This window comes from Perna viridis, chromosome 2 (genome assembly GCF_037379345.1).
Source record: "Perna viridis isolate PV_CMFRI_1.1 ecotype Kerala chromosome 2, ASM3737934v1, whole genome shotgun sequence".
NCBI lineage: Eukaryota > Metazoa > Mollusca > Bivalvia > Mytilida > Mytilidae > Perna > Perna viridis.
This window is the reverse complement of record NC_142446.1, coordinates 5,492,295-5,514,988: the sequence shown is the minus strand read 5'-3', so window position 1 is coordinate 5,514,988 and position 22,694 is coordinate 5,492,295. Positions and strand designations below refer to the sequence as shown.

At 33.1% G+C, this 22,694-nt stretch overlaps 1 protein-coding gene across 1 annotated transcript in view; it reads right to left on the bottom strand.

Annotated features, from left to right (window-relative positions):
- Positions 1–1,725: 1,725 nt before the first annotated feature.
- Positions 1,726–22,694, bottom strand: part of LOC148623439 (tRNA (32-2'-O)-methyltransferase regulator THADA-like) — a 113,207-nt gene continuing 92,238 nt past the window's right edge. The window contains exons 38-40 of the mRNA XM_088564852.1: positions 7,588–7,701; positions 5,579–5,706; positions 1,726–4,502 (exon numbers count right to left, since the gene is read on the bottom strand). Of these exons, the coding sequence (XP_088420978.1) occupies positions 4,002–4,502; positions 5,579–5,706; positions 7,588–7,701 (743 nt within the window). The 3' untranslated portion in view covers positions 1,726–4,001. The remainder of the gene's footprint in view (positions 4,503–5,578; positions 5,707–7,587; positions 7,702–22,694) is intronic.

Sequence of the window (22,694 nt, the reverse complement as noted above, 5' to 3'; positions counted from 1 at the left end):
TTAACTGTTGAGATTAAACAGTGAAGTTGATAAAAAGTACATTTTATACACTTTTTTATGAAAAAACATCAGATTTTTAAAAATATGTAAGAATATCATAACCTTGAATTATTAAAAAATTTTAAAAATATAATAAGATTTTAATTTTTTTTACTTTTATTTTAAGAAATGTATTAATTATATACAAACATATAAATGAAATTCAGAAATTTAACATCAATCAACATAACTTTAAACTCTGACCTACATATTGATGATTTATTTCATTCAACTGGTCATCTACATTGTGTAGCAATTACAAATATTTAATTAAACTTAACAAAAACTTCATACTTAGTAACTATTCTTGTACTATTATTCCTTCTAAAGGCTACAAACCACTAATTCCACTTCCCATAGGCTTCTATGCTAATTTCACAATATTCAATGGCTTCTATGGACTTTACCTTAACTTTAACCTGCAGATGACTAGATATCAGCATGATTCTATATATGTCAGCTCTCAATTCTCAGAATGGCATGTGGGGTTAGAAGACTTGCAGTGCAGTACTGGTCACCGGAAGTGAAGGGTCTATAAATAGCATGGGAAATACCAGTGTTTTTTTTTTTTAAAAATAGAGGTACATTTAGAAATCATTATGGAGATTAGGCTTCACATCACAAGAAGCAAAATGCACCTATAAAATGTACAGAAATGTTTTTCCTTTCAGAAACTGTTTAAATTTTTAAAATAAAATGAGAACTTTTTTCACAGCACAATGAGGAACTGGGGGTAACGTCTGCGAAACAGTCAAGAAAATAAAAAAAGATTTTAACAACTTGAATAACTATCTGAAATATGAAATGAAATAAGTCACCTGTAATTTACCTATCTGTTAATTAGTATGAATGTTTTAATAAGCATGCACCTTTGTTGTGATGACCACTGAAACCTATTCCTTGAACGCCATTAAAATTTTACAGGTAAATTGTCGGTAGATCAAAGGATGTCCGTATTCGAGGAATAAACCTCGCTTGCCTGGAGAATTAAAATCATTTAGTCGTATCATTTGATGATGATGAGTATGTCCACCAACTAGTTCGTAGAGCAGCTGTACTACCACTACTACCATCAAACACTGTTGAAGACGTATGGTTTAATGCACTTGAGGACATCAACGATGCTGACACCAACACTGACACTTTAGGTTTCACCGACTACGTCACCAGCTACTGAGTTGAAGGCCATCGCAACATCTGGAACCACTACGCCACAGAGGGACCCAGAACTACAAATCACCTTGAAGGTTGGCATGGGAAGTTGAAGAAACTTGTAAAATCACCACACCCGAACATTTTAAACATGATTCGACTACTCAAACAAGAAGAAGCAATACACGCATTGACTCTAATACAGTATTCAGCTGGTGGTAAACGAGTACCAAAGAAAAGAAAATACAGAGAGATAGACAACAGACTCGCCAACCTGACAACCAGACTTCAAAACCAGGAACTCACACCAGTCCAGTATGCTGATGCCGCATCTTACTTGTTACACATTGACTGAAATTTACTGTTTTATTTGTGTTTCAACAGTATATTTGTGCTTTTGTCTTGAATTAACTTTTGCAATATTGCAGTATGATTTTAGTAATTTGTTTATATTTGTGCTTCTTTCTGATGAAAGAATTTTGTTAGTGCTAAATAATTTAGTTGTTCAATATGTTGTTTATATATAATCAAATGTACAAAATAAAAAAATGAATTTATTTAGTTTTAATTTCTTTTTCTCATGTTCAAATCATTTATTCCATGAAGATACCAGGAGGCATGATTCAGACAAAGTCATCACAAATATAACAGAATACAACAATACAATATCAGACAAAATCAGTTTTTATAGCACAGTTTCCCAATAAACATTAAAAAAATCAAAAGTAACTGTACTGAAGCAAGCAAAGGATACATTTACAAAACATATTAATTCCAACATTCTTACAAAAAATCACCTTTTTACCTGTAATTAACATCACCAATTAAATAATGTTTTTACAAGCTAATCCGATTGTTTGTCCAATGTTTACACAATAATTCCACCTATTCCAACATGAAATTTTTGTTTTTTTAACTTAAATTTCAAAATGTTGGAATAGGTGGAATGAACCTTTGTAACAAGTACAAAATATCAATTAAAGATGCTCCTGTACTTATACAACTCCTGCTACCAGTTGAGCCATTAAAGCAACACAAAAATGGGATCATTTGAAAATAGCGGTCATCATCCCTACACCGGCACTTGCAGTTTCAGAGGGATTGATTTTTAAAAATAAAAGCATAAAAAAATGAAATGTTAAAATGAGCAATACTCCAACAAAGGTCAACAGATTTTCATGAAAATATCTTCATGGTTAGATAACGTCATGCTGAAAACTTTAACCAAACTCGGAATTTATCTAAACCAAGCCGTTTTGAAAAAATACAAAAACTGCTGTTAGCCCCTATTATCCATTTCGTGTTTGTCAACGGATCAAAAATCCTCACGACAGTTCTGTGCACACTACCCTAAGGAACATTTACACAAAGTTGGGTAAAGTTATGTTTTATAGTTTTTTACAAATATTAAAAAAAAGTAGCCAACCCCCCCCCCCCCAAAAAAAAAAAAAAACCAAAAAAAAAAACAAAACAAAACAAAACAAAACAAAACAAACAAACAAACAAAAACCGAAAAATGGGTGATAACTTCAACATGAGCCAAAAGAACTTCACCATGGATAGATTTCATCTCACTGAACACTTGATGCCAGAATTTGTCTAAACCTAACTGGTTCAGAAATATGTGAGAAAAACTATTACCTATTGTTTCCAACCCTTCAGCCTACCTTTCAGCCTATTTTTAATAACAAAGCCAATGTTGGTCAACGGATAAAAAATACCCACATCAGTTCAAGGCAGAATACCTGAAGAAATATTGTACCAAGTTTGGTTTTAATTGGTCCAGGAGTGTCAGATGAGATTGACAGAGGATGAAGGAAGTCAAGTGATGACAAAAGCTCACTTAAGGACCTGTTGAGCTATAATAGGTGTTCATATATCTACAAAATACTCTTGTGAAATTATTTTTTTCCAATTCTTCGACACAGGGTGGTAAAGTCAATAAATATTTAGTAAAATTTAATTTTGGGCAAAACATAGACAGGAAACAGGTGATAAAACAAACATCATGTCTTTGTACAATGAACCATCTTTTTTCCCTTTTTTTTTTGGTTAGATGTTGACTTTGTATAATCACCTAAATAAATCTGTTTAGCTGAATTCCTTGAGGACTACAATAAAATGCAAAATATCATTGGTGAAAGAATAATCATGGCCACACCATTTATATCATTAACTCACTCTTGAAAAGACCCTGTGAAAATATTACTGGGTAAGATTGTCGAAGGCTACAATAAAATTCATTTTTGAACCCCAAAAGAATACCATTTTTGTACCAACTAGTATAATCTTCTGCAATATTTTAGGACTTTAGTGGTTTAGTGGCAAGAAAAAATGCTTTTTAAAACCAAAAGAGTTTGGTATTTCACACTATTTAGAAATGATAATCTTAATTCTGATTACCATTGTTTTGAAAGAGTTATTTTAATAGAACTTCATGTCACCTACTACTGATATGCCGAACAATTAGGTATTATAGGTATTAAAAGTAAACACAGCATCTACTCCACATTAATTATGAAGACAAATAATAAAGTAACATTTTACATCAGGCTTTTTTTTGCTTCTTCATTACATTGTGTACTTGGTATTTGACTTGGACGAATTACAGTAAGGCTTCAAGCATGATATCCAGTAAATAACTATTTACATGTATGTCTCATTGTACAGAACCCCATTTTACTAGCAATACACTTAGTCAATAACAGTTGAGACCTAATCTGGACAAAATACAGCCCCAGAATCCCCAATATATGGACAAGCTATACTTAGACTAAATTTTAAATCAAGAATCAAATTGATGAATGACTTTAATCCTGTAGACATTCACACAATTGTTTTATACATTCCAACTTGGCTTTGTTTGCTCTATATTTAATATACTTATTAACATCTTTGAATGGATGATATTCATCCTTTATATCAATGTTATCTAAGTAGTCATTTAAATCACCAGACAATTGTTGCCCCTCAAAATCTGCTGGATCTGACTTGGGTGTGTCAAGCATTCCTGGATCTAACTTGGGTGTGTCAAGCATTCCTGGATCTGACTCAGGAGTGTAAAGCATTCCTGGATAACAATCTTCGAGATGGGACTGAAGTTGTATCATCTTCTCTTCATTGATCAATTCACATCTGTTACTACAAGAATTATCTTCCCTTGTCTCACTCGGTTGTTGAGGTGATGTTGTCTCATAAATGCTTAAGGTTTGATAAATATGGATAAGGTACTTAGTTACAATCTTGGATAGTTGTATTTCTTCTCTCCATGTATTCATTTCGTTCTTGTCAAAAAGTCTACCACCAATGCCCTGAAATATCAGATGTTTCAGTATATTTTTCAGTATAAACCATGTTATAGAATTTTAAAAAGAAGAACCAACTACCGGTAATATTGAAGTAATGGCATGAAAACTAAGTGTCTATGGATGATGACAATTACAGTGCCATGATACCACTGCAAATTTTTTGCAGTCTTATGAAAATGTTTATTTTTGGTCCATATTTGGCCCTTAATTCCTAATTGGTTTTAATTCACAATTCCAAAAAGTAATCCAAGTCCTTGTTCAGTGCTTATTAGTTTTAGCACCTGCTAATTTTTACTGATTCTGTAAGGTAAATATTTTCATGGTTTCAAAATATTAGTGTGATATAGTGCTAAAGAATAATTTTGCAGTTATTATTTTTCACAATTTTCTGTCCACTGCAAAAAATAGTGAAAATTAATGTTTACAGTACATGAAAATCATCCTGGTACACAACACACTGCCCCAATGTGATACATACACATGCCAAATATCTCAGACCAAAGAGTTATGGCCAAGACAATTTTTAAAGGGAATGAGAATGAGATGAAGACAATGCACTCTAATACAATACTAAAACTCTTGTAAAAGAACAATGCCTTTGTGGTTATTTTTCAGTTTATCTTATTTTTACTATTTGTGGTATAAGTCAAACTTAGTATTTCTCACTTAATTACAAACTATAGAGTTCTAATATGGTTGTTAACTGTACTCACAGTGACAAACTCATAAGGCTTCTGTAACTATGAATGTGTACATAGTTATGCTGTGTTCAAATATAACCAAAGACTGAAAACTGTCTTGTAAACACATGTTTGAAGACATTTTCAAAGAAGTGGTTGGAGTTTATACAAATACACAGATAAATACACACTCTTATTGAACAAAATCATACATTTTCAACCAGCACCCAAAACAAAAACAAATATAATAAAAAAACAAAACAAAATAAAATATATAAAAAAAAAATAGAAAATAAAATAAAAAAAAACACAAACAAGGTATTTTGGTCCACTACAAATTAAAACTTTGTGGCTAATGTATTCTAATGAATAAGAAATATTTTAATTACATCAACATACCATTTCTTCCTCAGATATAGATATCAACCTTAACAAAGCCCTCCAGCAATACACAGGATAACTTGCTAAATGATAGTTCAACATGGATTGAACAGCCATATCTACACCATAGTAGGGATGCACTGTCACTGTAAAAATATCACAGGTAAAGTAAATGATCACTTATCATAACTGTTCAGTCACTGTAAATAAATATAGAAACAAATCAATATGTCACCAACTGTTCAGTCACTGTAAATAAATATAAAAACAAATCAATATGTCACCAACTGTTCAGTCACTGTAAATAAACCTAGTAAAAATCAATGTGTCACCAACTGTTCAGTCACTGTAAATATAGCAAGTAAAAAATCAATGTGTCACCAACTGTTCAGTCACTGTAAATATAACAAGTAAAAAATCAATATGTCACCCACTGTAAATATAACAGGTAAAAAATCAATGTATCACCAACAGTTCAGTAACTGTAAATATAACAAGTTCAAAAATCAATATGTCACCAACTGTTCAGTCACTGTAAATATAACAAGTAAATCACTGTAAATATAACAAGTAAAAATAAATGTATCACCAACTGTTCAGTCACTGTAAAAAAAACAAGTAAAAATCAATGAGTCACCAACTTTTCAGTCACTTTTAAACAGGATTGGACAGCCATACCTACACCATAGTAGGGATGCACTGTCACTGTAATATCACAGGTAAAGTAAATGATCACTTATCATAACTGTTCATAACTAAACAATCAAAACAGCCAAAAGTTGATAGCCCACATAAATTCTCACTCACATCCCGTATGCTTACCCTACCTGTGCACCTGGTCCATGCTCCCAGTTTTTAGTTTTCTTTTGATTTCCCCTAGAATCTTGGTTTCCTTGATTACTCTTTAATTCACTTTTCTTATACATTGAAACCTACATGATTTGTTCAGTTAAAGTAAGTTTTGGATTCATACAAGTTTAAAATGCATTGTCAATGATTTAAAGAAATGTGAGATGTCTGTTTATCTCAGTATAAAACACTCCTCCTTGAAGAAGAATACTAAAGGTAGAACCAGAATCTGTCTGATATTTGTTGTTAGTATATACATCTCTTGTAAAAGTGTACTGGTATTCATTTGGTTTAAAACAATTAACATGGTTTTGTGATCAAATTCCTCTGTACACTGTACATTGTGTTTAAACTCCAAGTATATATCTCTCCAAGGAACAAGTGTATAAAGTACACAATAATGTTACACTGGGGATCTGATTTAAGTATGTAATGAATTTAGTAAACCTATAATTAAATAAAACCAAGTCAACTACTACAAAAGTTCTTTGAGTAGTAATCCAATAATTTACAATCTATTCTTTTTTTAGCTGTCTACAGTCCATTAAGTGAAAAATGACCTCTTCAGTAGAGGAGACTCAATGGTCCTTGGCTTATACCCTTACTTGTATGAGTGCTTAGCTATTTGGATAGTCAAGGACGTTAATAGCCCCAACACTGTGACAAACCATAGAACACTGTATCAGTTTTCTTTAGTAGACTTTTTTTTATTAACTTCATAATTGTTAAGGCTCCAGTATCTAGGGCATGTCCTATTAGTTCATTTTTTGTATGAATGCAATTCAACCTGACAATAAACAATATGCTTAATAACTTAACCCCACTTGCATGTTGTGTTATGTCAGGCAAAAATATTCCTTCCCAGGGCATGGCTTGCTGTGTTCCCTCACTGGGCACTGCTTGATGTGTTCCTCCCCTGGGTACTGCTTGATGTGTTCCTTCCCTGGGTACTGCTTGATGTATTCCTTCCCAGGGCACGGCTTGATGTGTTCCTTCCCAGGGCACGGCTTGATATATTCCTTCCCAGGGCACAGCTGGATGTGTTCCTTCCCAGGGCACGGCTTGATGTGTTCCTTCCCTGGGCACTGCTTGATATGTTTGTGATATGGCACCTAGTACAACAATTTCAAAAAGATCAATTCACTTGTCCTAAATTTAAATTAAAGCCTTATATTTACCTTTTAATTGAGGATTGAGTTGATTTAAAATGTATGATGCAGTATTCTTCACTTCTTCATCATCTTCTTGTAAGAGATTTATCAGAACATCCCAGAATGTCAATACTGAATGGCCTTCAAAAAACATTTTATTGAATATTTATTAGAATTAAAAACAACATTTTGCACAAAACTGAATTACTGTCACAAAATCTGGAGCAAGAACTTTGCAGCACCTTTGGTGGAATTTTGCTGAAAATTAATTTGTTGTCTAAGGAACAAGAACAGATACCAAGTACAGAAGTACTTAGACTTATTTTATTAAAGTGAGGCTCAGATTCAAATAATACCAGGTTATTCTTAGAAAAATCGACATAAACATACTGATTTTAAGTAAATATTCTTACAGTATTTGGTATTAAATATACATTTTAAATAGTTACATATTGAAATATTCTTTTATTTTAGCAATTATACTAGTTTCTATATTTATCTATGTGGCTGTACACAACAAAGTGATTTGTCACTACCCCTAACAGAACTAATACCCCTGCAGTCTGTTAAACCCTGTATATTTGGACACTAATATAGACATATGATTCATATTGGACACAAATTTTCATGGTGGATAGACTATACACTTTCGATACACTATTTTTTTGTTGAGAACACAATAACAGAATATGATTGACAATATGCACATCTCCATACGGTAATCTAAAGAGGGCAACAAATCAGACAAAGTTCCTAACTAAATCCTGACAACATCTCCATCTGGTTATATTACATCCTACAAAGTTTCATTACAATCCTGCAAGTCTTTGAGAAGTTGCGGACAACACATCAGAACAAGTTTTGCTGAAAAATGCCTAGGTTCCAATGGTCATCATTTCTACAATATTTGTTCAAACATAAATTCCTGACAATCAGCACATCCCAATATGGTAATTTGACATCCCAATAAGTTTCATAACAATCTGCAAGTTGCTTACGAGGAGTTGCAGACAATGCATGAGACCATGTTTTGATGAAAAACGCTTACTGGTAAGTCCAACAGCCATCATTTCTACAATATTTGTCCAAACATAAATTCATGCCAGTATGCACATCTCCATCTGGTTATACATGTATTACATCCCACAAAGCTTCATAATAATACTGCAAGCTGCTAAGAAAATAGTTTGGATAGACGGACATACAGGGTGAAACCTATATATCCCCCAAAACCTTAGTTTGCAGTTATATCACACAAAAATTGTTACTAAAAGAATAATACTGTGAAAGTCCTTTTGTTTGTGGGGTACCAACTTTCATGGTTTTCATGGGTAGGCCAGACCACGAAATTCGGTTCCAAACGAAAAGAAGATTCCCACTGATGTGTATACTGACAACCTAAAAACAACAGATTCAAGAATCCACAAACTTAAATATCTATGCAAATCCATGAAAATTGGTGTCCTGGAATAAAGGTACTTTCACAGTAGGTCCATATGCAGGTCTCTGTTGAAGAATTCTGAAGAGTTTAATCAACACTTTTTACAGTTGCCACTGTAACATTAGGATTTCATCAGTGATAATTTATTGGGGATGGACCCAGCATACACCCTCCTAAAATTGGTGAAAAAATTGTTTTGTGTGATATTTTTGATTTTTCATAAATTCATCCTCAAATTGCTCAATTTTTAATTCTATCATGTTGCCTGAACCTGAAGTCCTGTACTAGCCCATAGTCATATTACAAAATGCTTGGATGTTTTTCTTAACATTGTCTATGACATCCTACTACCTTCCAACTGACCCATTTTTTGTAGGTCATACTTTTCATCCACCATCAGTTTCACCAATTTCATCAGAAGAAACTTCAACAAAAAATTATTTTAATGGTATGAAACCTCAGAGTATGATTTCATAGAGATCCACACATTTTTAATGAAGTTTTTGTCAAGATCAAAGGCCCCTAATTCCTTTACAATTCCAGTCACAACCCAAAAATTAATCTTAGTTTTCCTGTTGTTGTACTTTTACTAAAGTTCTTGTCCAGAATTCAGGAAAATACTAGTTCTATATGGTCCTTTAGTCGTTGATAGTTTAAATCATAATCCCCAAAATCTATCCAAGTCTTTTTTCTATGTTACTGCACTTTGTGGTAAAATTTCATGAAGATCCATACCCTTTTTCTTAAGAAATTGTTTGGACATCAGGTCTATTTTCCTGATAGTAAATTTATACATTTGCTATCAGATAGATGCTTGTCTCCTGATGCTTTTGGCCCCACAACAATATCATTCCCAGCTTTCCTTTTGTGATATGACAAACTGTATTTCAGATATCCATACACTTTTACTGAAAGCATTGTCTAGGCATTGCTTTGGTCAGTCTCCTTTTTTGTCCTTAACCTAAATGGTTCAAGTCACAACCCGAAAAAAACTCCAAGGCTTCCTTTTGTGGTATGGTACATTTTGTTTCAAGATCTATACTTTTACTCAATTTATTTTACAGACATCAGGAACACACCTGTTTCTGACTCCTGTTTGGCCCCTAATCCTCACAACCACCAAAATCAAATCAAGCATTCTTTTGTAGTATGGGAAAGGAAATTTGAACATTTGAAAGATATGCATACACTTATGCTCAATTTTTTGTCCAGACAACAAATTCAAAGCATGATGGTAATGTAAAAATAAAACAACCCATCTTGGAACAAAGTTTTGCTGTACATCAAATTGAAAGTGACCAACCATCAACATAAAATGATCATTCAATTTTTTAAAAACATAAACCATAAAAGACAAGGCTTCTATATGACCTTTACCTTGCATGTGAGAGAGGAGAATATGTTTATTATATATATATATATATATATATATATATATATATATATATATATATATATATATATAGTTTAGTTTCAGACAGACATGTCACTGTCACATGACTTCATTTACTGACTCATTTGATAAGAGAACTTTTGTTTTTAAAATAGATGTGACAAAAAAATTAATTTGCTAACTTTTTGTTTAACTGCTTTGTTGTGCAGAATAAATATGATAAAAAAGCCCCTTGGAGCTTCAAAAGCATAAGAAATTGCTGATGACCAAAGCTGTAGAGAGGAGAAGGATTAATAAAGGGTCTCATTGACCTAAAATACAACTGAAAATTAATTATAAAGTGTTGAAAGATTTAATTGAGAATTTGGAGATGTGAATCCATAACAAATGGGAGAACATAAATACTTTTGAAAATTCTTGCATTAAAAGGCCAAAAGAATTGCTTGAAGTTTACTGAAATTCAGATATTCTGTTCATTTTGTACTTTTCGTTACTTTCTGGTCATATTAGTGTCCACACCCAAGAAACAACTTTGTATTAGTGAATACATTCTTTATTACATAGTTTATCATCATATGTGGAAATATGAAGTTCTTTATTGGGTGTGGACATAGTTATCTGGGTGTAAACAAGTCAGAAAAAAAGCAACATGTAAATTTTCAATTTTGAGCAACTTTTGTTAAATGTAATATAATTGTAGCACAATTATTTACATCATACCAATGAACTAATACAGCATCTTAATATTTATACATTTATTATCTTATGATTAATTTTCTTATGTTTTTAAAACAAAATTGATATTTTTGGGCAATATTTATACTTAATGCCCCTACATCTTTTGATTCATTACAAGTTTATGGGTGAATGCATTCAGTTTTCAATTTCAGATCAAGTGGTTGAAATGCATAGGTCAATCACTATTTTTGTGTGAATTCTACAATGGAGAGCAAATCAACCGAGTAAAAGCTCTTCAAAGATTAGCTGATCTCTTTTCAAAGAAAATAAAAGTACATCATGCTTAGAAAAACTACAATGATTGAATGAATAATCATGCTGAAATCTACGATAAAAATAGTCTTGTCTAGTAAGCTGGCAGGTACATACCTGTTAATGAACAGGTGTTTTGTTTCAGATTGGCATTGGACCATTGTCAAATCTGAACCAATGTTGGAAACTTATACATTTATATAAATAAAACCAAATTAAAATTCTTTATCCTTATCTTTATTCTTTCTTTGACTTGTTAAAGGATCAGAGAATTTCTGAATATCAGATCACCAGTACAATGTGTTTCTGTCTGTGTTAACCTAGAGCACTCAAATTCAGTCAAATTAGTTAGGAGGAGCTTACAAAAAAAACTGATATAGCACCAGTTTTATTGATTCTCTTAAGAATTGATACTGTGCCAATCTTCTACGGGGTTTTATGGTTAAAACATATTAAATTTTGATGGTAGCTGTCAAATTAAGAAGAGATAAAAATAAATCATATCATAATTCTACAAAAACTGCAGCCACTTTTTAGTTCTGGCTCATTTCTACCTCTCTAATACTTTCCTGGCAGTAAACCTTTAGCACTGTGAGATCAACTTTATCACCCTGACAAGTGAGGTTATCTCAGCTGACAAGATAAAACTGGCAGATGATCTTAATAACAAGATAATTACAAATTACTTAAGATGCTTTGTTTTATGTTGGTAAATGATATAATTAACTGTTTTCATGATGCTATTTATCTGTTTAACAAGGTGAACAAAGATTTCTAGCACATACCACTGTTGACTTTTTTTATCTATAGTAATCCAACACCACAGAATGATGTAATTTATTTACAATAGCATCATTTTTTTCATATCGACAATTGATATAATTATTTTATATTTCTTATGAGGTGAATTGCAGATACAATATTCAACATTTAGTCATTAAAAATTTAAGCTTCATAAAAAGTAATGACCTGTCCCATGTAATGGTTCCTTGTTAAAGGTTATGGTAACAGAAGATAATGGAAGGGCATACTTGTATGCACCAATTTTTAATATACCGGTAGCTGATATGGAGTTTTTAAAAAAGAACAATAACCTCTGACACCATAATAGAAGGAAAGGGTTTCAAGTATTTAACCAACCAATTAAACATCTGATATATTAAGTATTTGTAACATCAAGTATTCAAACACAAGGGATCTAACACTGCAAATATCACTAAATAAAGCCCTTAGAAGAATTCAGTAGTTATCTTTGTAAGAATCATGCAAAATCTGAAAAATGTGATACATTCCAAAAAAGGCTACATATTTTTATGTTTGTGATTAGTTGTTTTATGGAATGTGTAATTATTCATTCAAATCTGCCTGCACTTAGGAGAAAATCAAGATTGAAAATCCAATAGATTCTATTGTATTTGAGTGTCATTTACAGGGTCATCACCTTAATTTTGAAATCTTTAGTGCATTTTGTATAATTTTTATCTCCTAAGAACATGGGTAATATGAAAAAAAAAATGAATGTTTAAAATTTTCATTTATTATGGCAATTCAAACAAAATATCAAAAATGAAAATATGTAGGCTTTTCATCCATGAATCACATTCTGCATGATTCTTAGCTAGGGTAATAATTAAATTTATAATGCATAACACTGTACTATTGCTGTTGTAGACTCATGTTTTAATTGCAAGGGGAGTGCTCCAAACTTTTGTATGGTAAAATATTGATTATGAATTGTCTGTTTTTTCAATAATACAATAATAAAATGCTTCACATGGTGCAGCTTGATATGACCACAGTGGTCAACCCTGAACAGTTGAGGCAAATATGGACACAACATACAAGCTTGATACAGTTCAGAGTGAAACTGTTAAAATAACTTATAAATTTCCACATAAATATTTCCTTAATTTGACCCAAACATCTAAAATTAAGAGGTTACATGCTATGTCATACTAAGAATTGCAAGGGGAGTGAGGAGATCTGTAAACAGGAAGTAGATGAGCCAGGAACCTGAAAAGAGGAGACATGGTAAAAGTCATCATACAAAAGCAATAGATCAAATATCAAAGCATTCCTTTATATAGAAGCAGAGAAATATGTCACGAAAATTTCCATTATGTACAGCCTAAAAAAAGTAAATCGGTAAACAGTAAGCAGATGAGTAAGGAACCTGAAATGGGGAGACACAATACAAGTCATCATTCCAAAGCAATACAACAAATATCTAAGCTTTCCCTCCAATAGAAGCTGACAAACCTGTTCCAAAAAGTGTAACAGACAGACAGACAGATGGACAAGATGATTGCAATATAGCCAAAAACAAGTCAAAGAATACCAGTAGTTTCATTTATGTAAGACCACATGGGATAAATCTTTGATATAATGATCATATCAGTGAAGACCTAACAGTGTAAATAGTACAATTAAATAGACAAGTTTATTGAACTATACATTTCCTTCCTGAGTAATTTTCAAGTTTTGACATAATACTCGGAAAATGTAATCAAGGGAACCAAGGTTACACTGATAATCAAAAGAATGCAGTCCAGGGACAAAGACCAGACATGGAAAACAGACATACACAACAAAGAACATAAAGTAACTAAAATCATACACACAAAGCAATGTATACTAAGTGGTGAAGAATCTAATGAATTTTTGAATTTCTACAACCAGCTGAGTTACTAACAAATTTATATAAATAAGAAAGGTTCATTGTAAAAGTTTGTGGGAACTTAAATTTGTTATTACTGGAAGTATTCAAAAAATTTTCAATTTCATAAAAGGCAGGTTAATACCATCTCCCTGGATCCATCTATCAAACTACTTCTAGTAACAACAAAAAATAAGTCCCCAAAAACTTTTACAATGAACCTTTCTTATTTACACAAATTTGTAACTCAGCTGGTTGTAGTGGTTGTAATTATCTGACCCCTTTTTGGCCCCTTATTCCAAAATAGTTCATGTCAAAACCCTGAAAATCTATCTAAGCCTTCCTTTGGTAGCATGGCACCATGTTCTCTATTATCAAAGAGATTCATTCACTTGAAGTCAAGTTACTGTCCAGATATTATCAGGAAAATAATTGTTCTTTATCCCTTTTTGGTCCCTAATTCCTAAACAGTCTAAGACACAACCTACATAAATCAAGCCAAGGCTTCCTCTTCATGGTATGACACCTTGTGGTATAATTTCATACAGATCCATACACTTATACTCAAGTTATTGACTGCACATCATGAAAATGCATGTTTCTGGCTCTTTTTGTCCCCTAATTCCTAAACAGTCCTAGACTTCCTGTTATTGTATGGCACCTTGTGGTACAGTTTCATAAAGATCTATACAGATATACTCAAGTTATTGTGTAGACATGGAAGTGCCTACAGACAACCACGACAATGCTGATGCTGACAACAGCATGATATCATTATATGACTGCAAAATAATTTTTGCAGCGGTATAAAAATAAGTAATGATGTTATGGATGTCTATGAAATTGGACCACTCATAAATCAAAAATAAAATAAGAGTTGTATCTACATGTGCTCTACTTTCAGAGTTCAACTTCAGGGGTCCCAACAAGTTGCTAAAGATTTCAACTTTGTTAAACAAGATTAATAACATGTCTTGACCTGTGTTGCCATCATATATGGAATAGAGTGGTTATGGCAATGATGGATTAGACAAAAAACTTCACAAAGAGTTGTTCACTTCATTCTAGATGTTGAACCAATTTCTCCAACATAACACATGTTCGAACATGCAGGGCCCCAACCAAAAAGGGGCCAAAAACAAGCATTTCATAGAATTTAACTATATAACTCCAATAAAAGAATAAGAATGTCTATGATATTGTTCCACAGTATTTTATCCCATAATGGTCAGACTGGTATTGATTTTTGGAGTTATGACTTGAACATTTCAGAAATGAGGGGCCAAAAACGGGGACCAGAAACAAACATTTTCCTTATTTCTAGACAATAACTTGACTATTTGAAAATGGATCTCTTTGAAACTGTACTACAAGGTGCCATGCCATCAAAGGCAGACTGGGATTGATTTTGGGGGTTTTTGGAATTAGGGGCCAAAAAGAGGCCTGAAACAAGCATTTCCTGTATATCTAGACAATGACTTGAGTTAAAGTGAATGGATCTCTTTTAATAGTATTATAAGGTGCCATACGACAAAAGAAAGACTAGGGTTGATTTTAAGGGTTGTGACTTGAGTCAAGTAAAAATAAAAGGCCACAAAAGTACCAGAACACATTTTTTTTGGATAATAACTTCAGTAAAAGGGAATGGATCACTTTGAAATTGTACCATAAGGTGTCATACCTCCAAAGGAAGATTGGGATTGATTTTGGAGGTTTCGACTAGAACAATTAAGGATGAGGGGCCAAAAAGTGACTACTTTGATTCTGGTCAAATTCTTATCCAGTGTCAAATATTTAACTGTAATCAAAATTCAAAGCTGTTTTGAATGGTGTTTCCATACTTGCCCAAACTGTTCAGTATCAGACCTCTGCAGTCATATCTTGCTGCACCATGTAAAACATTTTATAGCATTAAGTACTAAATAGATTAAACATATCCCAAATATCACTTACATAAAACAAAATCAATTTAACTGCATGGTGAAAAATATGGATACCATTATACATACGACACATATGCCAAAGATATGGACAACAGCGCTACACCATTATACAATGGCAATTTTTTTTCTGGTTGTATAAAAAGGAGAACCCTTCTCTTAAAAAAATTTGTACTTGATAATTTTATAAAGTTTTGTAAATATGTTCTTTGAGATACCCAATCTTGCTGTTATATTAAATTTCCTCTACATTTCAACTTTATTAAAGGAATGTTATTTTATTGGCTTAGAGAATCTTGGACCTATCTTTCCTCTACTAAAAGTACATATAATGAATCTAAATTACTACAAAAAACTAACATGGTTTGGATCGACAGAACTGTTACTGAAAAAAAATGTCAGCTGTCATTTAATCAATGTATAAATTTAAAAACAGTATAAATTCTGCTCTAAAATCCTTAGGCCATAATAAATTTCTTGATTCTCATTCCTGCAAGACTCGATTTTTCATGCTAACCCAAATTCTTTAAATTTTCAAAATATGTTTTGAAAAATAATCCCAGACTCAAATTCCTGGAAACATTCCATAACTTGTCCACACTTGATTTATTATAATCATTATTTAGTAACTTCCAGTTTGTAAATCATAGTTTTTCACTGCCATTTCTTTAAAAAATGGTTTCAAATAGATGAAAATTGGTATGGTTGAAGCAGAAGAGACATAAACTTCGACAGAGCTGTTTCAATGCACTTGTGCTGGTAAAATCGAGCACAGATTGAGGATATAATAATGCTGGTTTTTCGACACAACAGTTACTGAAGAAAAATAAAAAAAAGTACATAATAAAATTTGTGTCCCGCCAAAATTTTTCAGAAAAGTTGGATAAGAATCTGGGCATTTTTTTTTTTTTTCAATAGCCTTATATATTGTAGAATGGTATAAACAAATAAATCAGTTTCCTAGTGGTAAACTTCAAGTACTGGTATACAGTTTATGCAAAAGCAATTTTTGTTTTGAAAAATATTTGACACTGGTTGAAAATTCAGAAATGAGAATAATTTTTGCAAGACTGCACATTTCCTATCATTGACTACAAATAGAAATTGGTAGACACCAGGGTATTTGTACAAAGTGTTCTTTGGGTGCAGTCGAGGACGAAACTCATTTTCTTTTTGATTGTTCAAAGTATCAGGAAGATGGAGACAGTCTCATGTTAATACTATATGGAACAATCAGAACAAGTTCATGTGGTTGTTTGAATGCAGAATTATTGAAATGTCTTTGTATATTTATTCTGAAGTATCTTTCATCACATCATAATCACAGTCCTTCATTTTAAATCTTATTAAAAATATCTTTTTGGTATCTGGGTGAATAGTGCTTCATATAATATAACATGCAAATTGTATTGAAGTTACCAAATATGCTAACTTTTTTTGCTTTAAACACAAAAAGGATACTCTAAATGAATGTTAATTTTCATACATCTATTTTTTCTGATCATGGTTTAATATCACAATAACACTGTCCCCCGATGTCTCCTGTAGATGTGGATGTATGATGGCTGTTCTACTTTAGACACAGGGAGGATATTTATTCATTGTCTATTGATCAAATAAATGTATACTACAGATCTGGAGTACCGGTAGATTGATATATTGTATTTTGTTTATGTCTAGAGAATCCATGATGACCACACAGAGCACATACTAGTACCACAGAGCACATACTAGTACCACAGAGCACACAGTAGTACCACAGAGCACATACTAGTACCAAATCTGATGATCTATTCTAGGTACACGAAAAAAATCATACTATATATACCATAATATAACAAACTCATTTATCTTGTTTAAACTTGTGTTGATATTAATGTCAAAATAACTATAATTGTCCATAAATGTTGATTCCCTTGAAGGCCCTGAACTGGATAATATGTATTCTTTCTCTACATGTTTGCAAAGCCATTACCTTTCGACAACACCACATCAGAATGTTTAGAAAGCCATTGCTTTCTGATAAGTTCAGTGACAACTCTACCTCAAAATGTTTGAAAAGCCATTGCCTTCCAATAAGTTCAGTGACAACACCATGTCAGAATGCTTGGAAAGCCATTTCCATCTGAAAAGTTCAGTGACAACACCATGTCAGAATGTTTGGAAAGCCATTGCCTTCCGATAAGTTCAGTGAAAACACCATGTCAGAATGTTTGGAAAGCCATTGCCAAATAATTTATTGACATATTTCTTATGGTTGCAAATATAATACATGTATATAAATGTGATGTATGATTATTCATGAATTTCTGTGCAAGAGGAAATAAAACATATTGATGTTAACTTCTGTGAAAAGTTTGAATATTAATGGTTCAATAATTTTTGTAGTACAGACTACTAAAATAAGAGTGGCTACAAGACCTGCTTTCACTGTTTGTGAGGCAGGTAAAATAATAGTAGACAACAGATTTCTTGTTGACCTGTGCATCTTTACTGCCAGTTACAGCTGAACCAATGACTTGCCAGGAATCACTGGGCTTAACAGTTTACTGCCAGTTACAGCTGAACCAATGACTTGCCAGGAATCACTGGGCTTAACAGTTTACTGCCAGTTACAGCTGAACCAATCACTTGCCAGGAATCACTGGGCTTAACAGTTTACTGCCAGTTACAGCTGAACCAATGACTTGCCAGGAATCACTGGGCTTAACAGTTTACTGCCAGTTACAGCTGAACCAATGACTTGCCAGGAATCACTGGGCTTAACAGTTTACTGCCAGTTACAGCTGAACCAATGACTTGCCAGGAATCACTGGGCTTAACAGTTTACTGCCAGTTACAGCTGAACCAATGACTTGCCAGGAATCACTGGGTTTAACAGTTTACTGCCAGTTACAGCTGAACCAATGACTTGCCAGGAATCACTGGGCTTAACAGTTTACTGCCAGTTACAGCTGAACCAATGACTTGCCAGGAATCACTGGGCTTAACAGTTTACTGCCAGTTACAGCTGAACCAATGACTTGCCAGGAATCACTGGGCTTAACAGTTTACTGCCAGTTACAGCTGAACCAATGACTTGCCAGGAATCACTGGACTTAACAGTTTACTGCCAGTTACAGCTGAACCAATGACTTGCCAGGAATCACTGGGCTTAACAGTTTACTGCCAGTTACAGCTGAACCAATGACTTGCCAGGAATCACTGGGCTTAACAGTTTACTGCCAGTTACAGCTGAACCAATGACTTGCCAGGAATCACAGGGCTTAACAGTTTACTGCCAGTTACAGCTGAACCAATGACTTGCCAGGAATCACTGGACTTAACAGTTTACTGCCAGTTACAGCTGAACCAATGACATGCCAGGAATCACTGGGCTTAACAGGATTATGAACAAAATCCTAATTGTCTAATTAAAGTCTACAACTTATCTGAATGTAAACAAACAACAGGTTATAATGTCAATTTCCCAAGGTAAGGTTACTAATTAACTCCAGGTAGCCATGTGCTTCCTTGACCTTTATAACATTTGACTACTTATAACATTTTGTGAGATCTTATCTATGTAACATGTTCTAAGAATGAAAAATAAACATGCAATCATTAGTTGTACTTAAACACACCCCAGGTGCCACAGTCATGTGGTAAAACTTAATCAGGTTTTATGTTCAAATCATTTTCAAACACATTTTATCTGTTGTAATAATTAGTAAAAAATTGACTAAGCATGAGTAAGAATGTCCCCAGACAACAAGCTGTCTAATAACTACCAGTGTAGACAAAATTTAAAATAAATACTGATTGAAGAATTCAAAAACCCTAGGAAGCCATGACCAGAAATAATATTAAGTTTTTATAAACATTTCTGTCATGATAGTACATTTCATAGCCTATTATCTGTTAATACAGACAATAAAATAAAGATTATGTAACCATAGATAACAACAGATTACAGTAATAACAATTATCCATGTTAATTAGGATTTATCTTCCTTTATTATCACTCAAATATTCTGATAACTTTTGTCAAAGACTGAAGATTATCCCAAAAATTCTGATAAAACATGCATTAAAGGTGAATGGGAGCAGAGATTAATTAGTACTTGTTTGTAATGGGCATTCTCAAGATGACTGCCTCTGTGTATACATCACAGAAGGAATCCACTATGGGGTTAGAGAAAATAATAGTAAGTTTGTCAACACAGATCAAACACCTCCAGGTATTACAACAATTCCATTCAGAACTTTAAAAGAGCTGATGCTAGATGCCAAGGATTCCATATCATACATATGTTCAGTTTTAATGGAAAATTAATGAGGGAAAAGTCCAATAAATAAGAAATAATTACTACAAGTGTTGAAACACTGCCACCTTACTCTATGAAGTAAAAAACTCCAGAACATATATAACTGTGGTCACTTACCTGGCCTGTCAATCTTATCTGACTTATGCCTTTACAAATACCCTGTGTTGTATGTCACCACTCAAAATCTGACTTATATAACCTTTAAATTCATCAAGGAACATAAAATGGGTGAATTGTCCTTTAACTTATTCAAAGGCAATTAATTTTGATCATAGACAATGACAGTAAAGAATTTTTGGAAAATCCAGGTTTCTGCAGTACAGAAGGTAGTTCTTTGATAAAAATAAAAAAAAATCCTTAACTGGGCACAGCTTGATATGACCACAGAGGGCATGAACAGTTAGGGTAAGTATGGAGACACCAATCAAACCTGACTGGTTGCAACTGAACATTTGACACAAGCTAAGTTTTTTTGTTTGTTGGGGTTTACCGTCCGAGCAGCAATATTTCAGCTATAATCAGACGATGAACATGAAATTGATGATAAAATGAACATGATATAATGATGAAATGAAAAAGGGATGGGACACAAGGACAATGAGGTCGACAAATTTTGATTGCCACTGGAAATAGGGAGAGGTGGGTAGGGTCGGGCAACTTAGCCTCCTGTGGTGTAGCCCTATGGTTCCTACTCCGGGAGAATACCACAGTAGGGTTCTTTAACGTGCGAGGAACGTGGCATCTTTCCCAACATGGTGCACCACTATGGTTTGCGGTCAGGTTTTCCGTATTATAGCCTGACAACCCCAGCATGTAACATGCCAGGGGTACCCCATTCCACCACCTGGGGCACACATCCCAGTTGCTCTGTGGCCAGAGCACCCTAGTCCCCGGCTAGGGTTCTGAGCACTATTTAGTTGCCTTTTATGACAAGCTTAGCACTGTTGCAGGCCTATTTTTTTAACACCCAGACCTGCACGGGGTGACACAGGCTAAGAATTTGGCCAAAATCAAAATGGCCCCTTTTTAGCCTTTTATTCCTAAATCATTTCAGTCACAACCTCCAAAATCAATCCAAACCTTCCTTTTAGGTTGTGACAACTTATAGTATAGTTTCAAAGAAATCTATTAACTAATAGTCAAGTTATTGTTTGGACATCAGGAAAATGCTTGTTTCTGGCACTTCAATGGCCCTCATTTAAACAGTCTTAACCCCAAATATTTATCCCATCCTTTCTTTTGTGGTATAGAATATTGTGGAACAATACCATAGACATCCATATGCTTTTACAGGATTTATATATTAAATTCTATGAAAAGCTTGGTTTTTTTAACCTCTTTTTGGCCCCAACTTCTAAAGTGGTTGGGGTCATATCTCTCAAAATCAATACCAATCTCCCTTTTGTGGTTTGGAACTTCATTGTAAAATTTAAAAAAATCAACCTACAACGAATAAATACTTAAGTTATAGTTTGAAAACAAGTGTCTACAGATGATGATGTTGGGTCACAAGGACAATTACTACATAAATTATATAAAAGCAAATTTTTGTGGTATAAATACCAGAAACAACACAGAAATCAGCTAGTCATGGTAAACACTTATAAGCAATAAAGATGCATCATTTATAATGGTCAATTTTTGACATCTTAGCTGGAAAGTGCATTCCTATTTTTTGGCATGTATAATTGTCCAAGAGGTTTTACAGACCTAGATATAATCATTGTCAAAAGAGAGTATAGTTAATATTCCCATGGCTTTTCTCTCTGACAGCTCACTGATTTATTAAATACTTATGTTTTTATTGTTTAGAATCGGTAGAATATTCTCACAGATCTTATGTTTCTTAATGATTCATGTTGAGTCATAAGAACAGCCAAATGAGTTATCAACAATGTCTACAGAAAGTTTCTCCTGTTTACATGGTAACACTCAAACTGAACTTTTATCTGTAGTTAATTAATTAACCAACCTGAAACTGAGCATTTGTCATGATGGGAAAATACTTGTTTAGAAAAGGAAAAAGCAACCAAGATATGGAGATCACAATCTCTGCTCCTGTTCTATCAAAAAATGATAAAAATAATCACCTAAAAAAGTTACCACATATGTTTGTTTGGTAATAAACAAGAATCATCTATATTCAACAGAAGTAAGGTCACACTTTGTTTATCTACCTTTAATGAAAGCATTAAGTGATAACATTCTGTAAACTAAACAATAAGACAATTGTTTGTGGATGTTTCATACAAAATTAAGTTAGTAAAATGCTCCAGATATGGAAAGTTTTTAATAACCCCTGTTTGTCCCACACTTTACCAGTGAAAACCTTAAGTATCTTTCTACATCACCCACCCCAGTAGTGTTCAGTATCTTTCTACATCACTCACCCCAGTAGAGTCCAGTA